The sequence below is a fragment of the Piliocolobus tephrosceles genome, chromosome 16 (assembly GCF_002776525.5).
Source record: "Piliocolobus tephrosceles isolate RC106 chromosome 16, ASM277652v3, whole genome shotgun sequence".
Classification (NCBI taxonomy): Eukaryota; Metazoa; Chordata; class Mammalia; order Primates; family Cercopithecidae; genus Piliocolobus; species Piliocolobus tephrosceles.
The window spans coordinates 54,041,830-54,052,186 of NC_045449.1; the positions used below are offsets into that span (position 1 = coordinate 54,041,830).

Genomic DNA, 10,357 nt, shown 5'->3' on the forward strand with positions numbered 1-10,357 from the left:
TATTTTTTAGTAGAGACGGGGTTTCACCGTGTTAGCCAGGATGGTCTCGATCCCTGACCTCGTGATCCGCCCGTCTCGGCCTCCCAAAGTGCTGGGATTACAGGCTTGAGCCACCGCGCCCGGCTGAGACTCCATCTCAAAACAAATAAACAAACAAAACAAATAGCAGATTTGATTAAGCCCCCCAGAGCTGTTACATAAACCAACTACTGAGGGTAAACACCTTTGGAAGGACCAGTTAAAACACCTGGGGCTTCATAGAGCCGGATGTGCTCTGAGCTATAGGTGGAATCAAGAGTTTTCTATAATCATAAATTGCATAGTTTTCAGGGAAAATATTTTCCTATTTGACAGGTGAAACAGTATTTTTGTCCTCTGTAGGCAGTTTTGAGACAATATAGTACTTTTCCTGAAATGCTTCCCTGAATGAGCACGATTATGATGGCATTCTGGAATGAGGTTTTATAATACTTGTGGGAACACACTACCTCTTTAGCAATGGAAAACAGGACTTCAGAGCTGCCTTCTGAAAGACCTGGTCCCTGCAGATGGGACCCACCCAGGACCCTCCTATTAACCTACCCATCTGTCTCCGGTGTACCACCCGGAAGCTCTTATGCCCCTGGGATGGGGCTGCCTGGGCTTGTCTTCTTCCTGGGGAAGGTACACACACTTGGTCTAATGCCCCCAGGGAGCAGCTTTTTCTTGGTCCTTGAGAAAAATGCCTGTGGAGACCAGGCCTTGACTCTGGAGTCCCCCTGGAAGAAGCTATTGGGTGGTCTGAAGCAATCTCCAGGGGTTGCTCCTGGGAAGGCCGGTAGAAGTCATCTTCTGAGATCCAGCTCTTGTTTTTCTGTTGGGAAAGAAGATAGCAGTTGTTTGTTTTAAAGTTTTTTTGTTTTTTTGTTTTGAGACGGGGTCTCGCTCTGTTGCCCAGGCTGGAGTGCAATGGTGCAACCTCGGCTCACTGCAACCTCTGACTCCTGGGTTCAAGCGATTCTCCTGCCTCCGCCTCCCGAGTAGCTAGGATTACAGGCGCCCACCACCATGCCCAGCTAATTTTTGTATTTTTAGTAGAGACAGGTTTTCACCATGTTGGCCAGGCTGATCTAGAACTCCTGACTTCAGGTGAGCCACCCCCCTCAGCCTCCCAAAGTGCTGGGATTACAGGCATGAGCCACCATGCCCAGCCTGAAGTTTTTTTTGTTTTGTTTTGTTTTTAAGTCTTTGTCTAGATATGGCTCATATATCATAAAATTAACCCACTTAAAGTATGTAATTCAGCCAGCCATGGTGGCTCATACCTGTAACCACAGCACTTTGGGAGGCCGAGGCGAGAGGATCACCTGAGCCCAGGAGTTTGAGACCAATCTGGGCAACATAGTGAGAACCTATCTCTACAAAAAATAACTAGCTGGGTATGATGGCGCACACCTGTAGTCTCAGCTACTGAGGAGACTGAAGCAGGAGAATTGCTTGAGCTGGGGAAGTCAAGGCTGCAGTGAGCCATGCAGCCTGGTCGCAGCCTAGGCAACAGAATGAGACCCCATCTCTAAAAAAAAAAATTTAAAAATGTCCAATTCAATTATTTTGGCTTAGTCACAGAGTTGTGCAATCATCGCCATCATTTAAGTTCAGCAAATTTTCCTCACCCAAAAAGGAAACCCCATACCCATTAGCCGTCATCCCCATTTCCCCTGGCCACTCTCAGCTCTAGGCACCCACTCATCTACTTTCAGTCCCTACACATCTGCCTGTTCTGGACATCTCATATAGATGGAACTTGTGACACGTGACCTTTTGTGCCTGGCTTCTTTCTCTTAGTGGAAGGTTTTCAAGGTGCATCCATGTTATATAAGCATGTATAAGTGTTCATTCCTTTTTATTGCCAAATAATATTCCATTGTCTGGATCCACCACATTTGGCTTATTCACTCATTGGCTGATAGACATTTGGGTTATTTCTACTTTTTGTCTATTATGAATAGTGCTGCTATGATCACTTATACACAAGTTTTTGTGTAGACATGTTTCATTGTCTTGAATATACTTAGGAGTATATTCTTAGGAGTAGACTTAGGGTATATACTTAGGGTATATACTTAGGAGTAGACTTGCCGGGTCATGTGTAACTCTATGTTTCCCTTCTTGAGGAACTACCAAGCTGTTTTCCAAAGTGGCTGCACCATTTTATATTCCCACCAGCAATGTATGAGGGTTCCAATTTCTCTCCTTGAGAAATATATTCAAATCCATTCAAATCTAACTCAAATCCATTGTCTGTCTTAAAATGGGGCTGTCTTTTTGTTGCTGAGTGTGTTGTGGGTTGAATTGTGACCCCCCCACAAAAGGACATGTTGAAACCCTACCCCCCAGTACCTGAGAATGTGACCTTTTTTGGAAATAGAGTCTTTGCAGAAGTAATTAGTTAAGATGAGGTCATGTTGGAGTAGAATGGGCTGTTCATCTAGTGTGACTGACGTCCTTATAAGAGGAAGAGAAAAGATACACGAAGAGAGGAGAACACCAAGTGGAGACAGAAATACAGAGGATGAACGTGTGTGACAGCAGAGGGGAGACCAGAGTGACATGTCTACAAACTAAGGAATGCAAATGAGCGCCCCCAATGCCAACACCCAGAAGAAAGGCGGGAACAGATTCTTCCTTAGACTCTCCAGAAGGAGCCTCCAGAACTATCAGAGAATAAATATCAGTTTTGTTTTGTTTTTGAGATAGAGCCTCACTCTGTCGCCCAGGCTGGAGTGCAATGGTGCAATCTCAGCTCACTGCAACCTCCGCCTCCCAGGTTCAAGCAATTCTCCTGCCTCGGCCTCACAAGTAGCTGGGATTACAGGTGCCCGCCACCGCATCCAGCTAATTTTTGTATTTCTAGTAGAGACAAGGTTTCGCCATGTTGGCCAGGTTGGTCTTGAACTCCTGACCTCAGGTGATCCACTTGCCTCAGCCTTCCAAAGTGCTGGGATTATAGGTGTCAGCCACCATGCCTGGCCTGTTTTGTTTTGAGGCAGGGTCTCACTCTTTGCCCAGGCTGGAGTACAGTGGCACAATCAGGGCTCATTGCAGCCTTGACTGCCCAGGCTCAAGCAATCCTCCTGCTTTAGCCCCACTGAGTAGCTGAGACTACAGGCAAGCACCAGCACGTCCAGCAAATTTGTTATATTTTTAGTAGAGATGGGCTTTCACCATGTTGGCCAGGCTGGTCTTGAACTCCTGGACTCAAGTGATCCACCCACCTTTGCCTCTCAAAGTGCTGAAGTCACAGGCATGAGCCACCTGCCCAGCAATGTCTGTTGTTTTAAACCATCCTGTGTATGGTACTTTGTTATGGCGGCCCTAGGAACTAATACAAGTTGTAAGGTGCTTTATATATTCTGAATATGAGACCCTTATCAGATTTATGATTTGCAAATAATTGCCCCCATTCTGTGAGGTGTCGTTTCACTTTCTGGATGGTGTGCCCTCTGGAGCACATAAGTTGTTAGTTTCGATGAAGTCTAGTTTATCTATTTTTGTTGTTGTTTATGCTTCTGGTGTTGTATCTTAAAAAATCATTGCCTAAGTCAGTATTACAAAGATTTACTTCTGTGTTTTCTGCCAAGAGCTGTATAGCTTTAGCTCTTACATTTAGGTTTCTGATCCATTTCGGGTTAGTTTTTGTGTAAGGTGTTAGGAAGGGGTGTTATTATTTTGCATGTGGGTATCCAGCTGTCCCAGCACGTAGGGTTTCTCAGGCCTGCTTTAGGGTTTGTCAGTCCTGCTTTTGGGTTGAGATAAGGGAGGCCCAGGCCTCAGGGTGCTCATTGGCCACCTCTGCCTGTGCCGCCCACTTCTGGGCAGGCCCCTGCGACCCCAGGCAGCCAGGTCCTGCCCCTTCCCTTCGTTGTTCTCTTTTGAATCTGAAGCTGCTCACTGGCTGGGGGAGATGGGGTTGCGGGGAGCATCTGGGGTGAGTAGGCTTGTGGGAGTGGATTCCGGTTTCTTTTCTCCAGTATTTCAAGTCCTCCCTGGCTTTCTGTGCCTCAACATGGAAGGGCAGAGGCAAGGAAGCTGGCTGGGCCACCCTAAGTGTCAGTGTACACAGAGGAAATGAGTCACACAGTGGGAACAGCCCTACTGTTTTGTTAAGTGCCACTAACCTCACCCTGACATCGCTATTTCCAGTCCCTGAATCAAGATTGCGCTCCCTGCTTTGTAAACAGGGAAGGGTTGCTTTGGACAGTTGGATCCACTCAGATGCTTTACAACTCCTCAAGCCAAGGGTGGCAAGTTTTGACTCAGGCGACTTGGGGGGTGGCTCACAGAACTAGGTCCCCAGAGTCTCCTCCATGGGGCCTTCAGAACTGGCAGGTGCTTCCCCCTGCCAGTGACAGATGATGCGTCAGTCAGGGCAGCCACTGGGGACCATCCACAACACCAGATTCTGAGCAAAGCCTGCCTAGGTCATCAAGACCTGGGGGACCTCCCTGAGGAAAACGGGTAGAAGAAACAGCTCCCCGGCAACCATGTGGCTGTCCTGGCAGCCTCACATATACCTGGGAAGTTGTGTGATCTCCAGCCTCTGGCGGGAGAGGGCACTGTCCCTGAAGACTCAGCTCAGGAGACATCCATCACCTACCTGGAAGCTTCTCTCACCTTTCCCCAGCCTCTACCCCTTCCCACCCCCTAGCTGGGTTAGGGGATCCCACAATATTCTGTGCTTACCCTCATTCTAGCACCTATAAGGCTGTTTGGAATGGTTTTCTTGATATCTCCAGCAAATGCCTGGCCCAGAGTCATACAAGATGAGGGTATAAATAATGACCATCCCAATGTCTTTAACATAAAATAACAAAGGTGGGTCAAGTGGACTGGAAGGAAGGAGACAAATGTAAATTTTAAGATTGTGGACATTCAGGATGTGCGTGATGGATCATGCCTGTAATCCCAGCACTCTGGGAGGCTGAGGTGGGAAAACTGCTTGAGACCAGAAGTTTGAGACCAGCCTGGCCAACATGGCAAAACCTTGTCTCTACTAAAAATACAAAAATTAGCTGGGCATTGTGGTGCATGCCTGTAATCTTAGCTACTCGGGAGGCTGAGGCACAAGAATTGCTTGAGCCTCGGAGGCAGAGGTTGCAGTGAGTCGAGATGGATGGAGATATTGCACTCCCACCTGGGCAACAAAGCAAGAATCTATCTCGGAAAAAAAAAAAAGGGGGGGTTTATAGACATTCACTGGGGCAGGCTTCTCTCTTCTTTGAGGAAAGAGACTACTAGGAAATGTTCAGACACAGTCCACTGAGCACAGCTGCCAGGAAATGAAACTAGGGAACACCTTTTACTTTCTTAAGCAACGGAAAAACAGTGGAAACGTAGGTTCCTCGGAGTTTCTGCACATGGGCCTGGACAGAGCTCTGAGGCTGTGTGCTCCTGGCCCCAGGTGGGTGGGGAGAGGGGAGACGGTGTGAGAGAGAGTGCACGCATGAACACCACTGTTTCTCTCTTCTCTCCTTTTTTTCTTTCAGAGATGGAGTCTTACTCTGTTGCCCAGACTGGGTCGCAGTGGTGTGATCTGGGCTCACTGCAACCTTTGCCTCTCAGGTTCAAGTGATTCTCCTGCCTCAGCCTCCTGAGTAGCTGGGATAACAGGCTCACGCCATCATGCCCGGCTAATTTTTGTATTTTTAGTACAGACAGGGTTTCACCATATTGGTCAGGCTGGTCTCAAACTCCTGACCTCAGGTGATCCACCTGCCTCAGCCTCCCAAAATGCTGGGATTACAGGCGTGAGCCAGTTTACCTGGCCCCCTTCTCTCCTTTTTTCCCCACCACCGTCCTACAACCTGCTCACTCAGGCAGGGTCCATGTCTGACCAGCACCCTGTCCTTTACAGTGGAAGGAAATCATCACCGACTAAGGATCTATACCAGAGCTGCAACTGCCACCAGGGACCCAAGACAGAGAAATGCCACTTTGCATTACTAAGGGGTTCATGACACCATATACAACAGCTGAATCCCCGTTAGGAGTGTGGCTGAGGAGTGAGACGCAAGGTCCCTGGACCACTTTCAGACGGATGAGACTTTGTCCAGCCTGTCCTCATTATGCCAGGCAAATGAACTGCCTGTACTCATAACTGTGGGAGGGGAACCACACACCATGGGTGGTCCACGGAGACAGTGATTAAGACCAAGTCCTAGAACTCACACTGCCCTCTGGAAGTTAAACTGAAATGAACTCACAACCCCCAGATCCCAGACATGCATCACCCTTGAGAGCCCCCTATTCCCTGCACCTCTCCTTCCCAGTGCTTAGCACAAGTGTAATTATGATTTGGATAATCATTTGTCTAATCTAATGTCTGTCCCTGAAGGGCCTTTGTCTGTCCTGTTGTATCACTCCACCTCTACCACCTAACATGGTGCTTGGCTTATAGTAGGTGGTTTGGGTTCAATGAATTAAAAATATATGTTTTTAGGCCAGGCGCGGTGGCTCAAGCCTGTAATCCCAGCACTCTGGGAGGCCGAGACGGGCGGATCACGACGTCAGGAGATGGAGACCATCCTGGCTAACACGGTGAAACCCTGTCTCTACTAAAAAAATACAAAAAACTAGCCGGGAGAGGTGGTGGGCGCCTGTAGTCCCAGCTACTCGGGAGGCTGAGGCAGGAGAATGGCATAAACCCAGGAGGCGGAGCTTGCAGTGAGCTGAGATCCGGCCACTGCACTCCAGTCTGGGCGACAGAGCGAGACTCTGTCTCAAAAAAATAAAAAATAAAAAAATAAAAATAAAAATAAATGTTTTTAAAAGAAAGACTGAATGGGTCTCTACACTACAAAACTTGATAGTGACCTCAATATCTCCCCCAAAATAACATCAAATAAAAAGCATGTGGCTAATTGATAGAAGCATAGAAAGATGAGGACCACAGGGGCAGACATGCAGGGCACAGCCTGGCACAGTCCACAGGCCAGGAGCCCAGGAGGCCCACGCGAGCTGGGTGACTGGTGGTGCCAGTGACTGGTGCCTGGTGACTACCTACTGAATGAGCAGTGAATGAATCCACAACTTCCCTGTGAGACAGACACAGGACGGGGGCAGGATCTGAGATTCTCACATCAGACTCAGCACCAAGTGCTTAGATGTCCTAAGCAAACTTCCAGCGATCAGAGTCCCCTGTAGCTGGCACAGAAGCAGAGCCTGCCATGATCACACCAACCTGACCACCCTGTCCACTCGATGGTACACTTTGATGACCCGCTTTGGCCTCCCAAAGTGCTAGGATTAGAGGCGTGAGCTATCATGCCTAGCCTGAATGTCCATAATTTCACATTTGTCTCCTTCCTTCCAATCCCCTTGACCTACCTTTGTTATTTTATATTAAAGACATTGGGATGGTCATGATTTATTCACTCATCTTATATGATTCTGGGCCAGGTACTTGCTGGAGATACCAAGAAAAAGAACCATTCCAAACAGCCTTATAGCTAGGATGGGGGAGCAAAATAAACAGGAGTTGGCATCTCAAGAGTCTCTTGTGAGTTCAAGAACTATTCATTGATGCCTGCTCTCTTCTAGGTACAGTGCTTGGTGCTGACAATACAGAAGTGAACAGGCCTGGTGCTCTGTATCATAGAGCTAATATTCTAGTAAGGAAGATAGAAAATAAACAAGGAGACAAAGAGATAATATATTGTAATTGCACATAGTGATGAGTGTTATAAGTGAAGTCAAGCAGATGAATGGGACAGAGAGTCACTGGGGATAGTACTTTTGAGCTACAGGGGTCCAGTCAGGGAAGGTTGAGACAATAATGAAGTGAGTCGGGAAAGAAGGAATAGCAAATGTAAAAGACTGAGGCTGGGCCGGGCACAGTGGCTCATGCCTGTAATCCCTGCACTTTGAGAGGCCAAGGCGGGCAGATCACTTGAGGTCAGGAGTTTGAGACCAGCCTGGCCAACACGGTGAAACCCTATCTCTACTAAAAATACAAACATTAGCTGGGCCTGGTAGTAGGCATCTGTAATCCCAGCTACTTGGGAGGCTGAGGCAGGAGAATCTGGGGTTTGTGAGTTCGTTTCAGTTTAACTCCCAGAGAGCAGTGTGAGTTCTCTGGGAGGCGGAGGTTTCAGTAAGCTGAGATTGCACCACTGTACTTCAGCCTGGGTGACAGAGCGAGACTCTGCCTGAAAAAAAAAATTTTAAAAAAAAGAAGCCTGATGTTGCAAGGAGCTCGCTTAGACTACAGAGCTGCAAGGAGGCCGGTGGGTCAGAGCTTAGTGAGCAAAGATGCTATCCTGTCCCATCAGCTTTGAGGCCCTGGCAAAATAAGATGCCTGACTCAGCAAAGCAGAAGCTAGACCCTGGGCAGGAGTGAACTCAACATGGTTAGTGACACTCTGGAGCCCTGGGGGTGCACAGCCTGCATCCCCAGCAGACATCACTCTGCCTCCAGCTCGAGGCAGGGGCTGCAGAGCTTTCCTCTTCAGCCTTTAGCTTGAGTTGGCAGGTGCACAGTCGCAACCTTCAGGGTCCTAGAGCATTCATTTTCAGGAAGTAAATCTTCAGGATGTACTAAAGCATCTTCAGAACAGCAATTACGAAGAGTCTGACCCACACACTGAGAGTTTTGTGATTTCAATAGTCATATTCAAGAAACAGAGTGAGGCCAATCAGATATCCATATGGAAAAATATGAGCTTTGACTTCTAACTCATACCACACACAAAAATCCCAGAAAGATCATAAACCTAATTGTGAAAGATAAATCACTAAAGCTTCTAGAAGATAACACAGGCAAATACCTTCAGATCCTTGGGGGAGATGAATATCTCTTAAATGGGATGAAAACCAAGCAAACCATAAACAAAAAGACTGATAAACTGCACATCATTGAAAGAATCTCTGTTCAATAAACATACCATTAGGAGGTTTAAAAGTCAAGCCCTATAGACTAGAAAAAGATACTTGATATAAATACTGTTTTTCTCCAATAAAAGACTTATATCTGTAATAAATAAAGAGCTCCTACAAATCAACACATACACATACAACTCAATTTAAGACCAGGATGACAACTTGGACAGACATTCTATAAAAGAGGATTGACTGACCAATAAGCAAATGAAAAGGTATTATCTTTAGTCATCAAGGAAATGAAAATTAAAACCACTACACATCTACCAGAGTGGCTAAAATTAAAAAGATTGGTAACACCATTGGCCAGGATAAAGAGCAACTAGAATGCTCATTTGTTGCCAATATGAGTATAAATTAGCACAGACACTTTAGGAAACTGTTTGGTGGTGGTATCTATTAAAGTTAAACATATGCCACCCAAGGACCTAGCAATTCCATTCCCAGATATATATATCCACAGAAATAAGCACCGAGGTTCTCCAAAAGCATGTACAAGAATGTTCACTACAGCTGTCTTCATAATAGTCAAAACCTGGAAACAACCCAAATGTCCATTAACAGAATGGATAATAGGGTGCGATGTATTTTTACAATGGAGTACTACTACAGAACCATGGAAAAGAATGAACTGCAGCCTCATGCTATATGTACAGTTGAAGCTCACAGATGTAGTGTTCAGCGAAAGAAACCAGACACAAAAGAATACATACTGCACGATTCCATTTATAGGCATGAAGTTCTACAACAGGAAAAACTAACGTACCACGCTAGAAGTCAGAATGGTGGATTTCAAGGTGCGCAATGACTGGGAGAAGGTACGCAAGAGCCTCTGGTGGGCTAGAGGACTAGACACATTCTGTATCTTGATCTAGATGGTGGTCACAGGGTGCACATCATATGTAAATACTCACCAAGGTGGACACTTGGACCCTGAAGATCTGGTACTTTAGATACATCATTCCTCGAAAAAATTTTAAAGGAGAAAGTGGGGCAATTCAATGGGGAAAGGATGGCCTTTTCAACAAATGGTGCTGGCTCTACTGGGTATCTACATCCTTCATACACAAAAGTTAACTCAAGATGGACCACAGACTCACTTGTAAGAGCTAAACTGATAACATTCTTAGAAGAAATCATGGAAGTAAATCTTTGTGACCTTGGATTAGGTAATGGGTACTTAGATAGAACACCAAAAGCACAATTAGATAAATTGGACTACATCAAAAGTAAAGCTTTTATGCTGCCAAAAATACCATCAAAAGAGTGAACAGACAACCTGCAGAATGGGGGAAAATATTTGTAAATCATGTATCTGGTAAGGGTCTAGTATCCAGAATATACACGGTTTAAAGAACTAGCCTGGGCAACATGGTGAAACCTCTACTCTATAAAAAACACAAAAAAACTAGCTGGGCATGGTGGTGTGAGGCTATAGTTC

The 10,357-nt window shown here is 46.2% G+C and overlaps 1 protein-coding gene across 6 annotated transcripts in view; it reads right to left on the minus strand.

Moving 5' to 3' along the window:
- The window catches only part of PLEKHM1 (pleckstrin homology and RUN domain containing M1), a 54,771-nt gene that overhangs the window by 18,567 nt on the left and 25,847 nt on the right, over window positions 1-10,357 (minus strand). For all 6 annotated transcript variants that reach the window (XR_003306794.1, XM_026447631.1, XM_026447630.1 and 3 more), the window contains one exon: window positions 583-853. Coding sequence is in view for 5 of the 6 variants with exons in the window: in XM_026447631.1 (XP_026303416.1) it covers window positions 583-853 (271 nt within the window). In the remaining variant the exon portion in view is untranslated. The remainder of the gene's footprint in view (window positions 1-582; window positions 854-10,357) is intronic.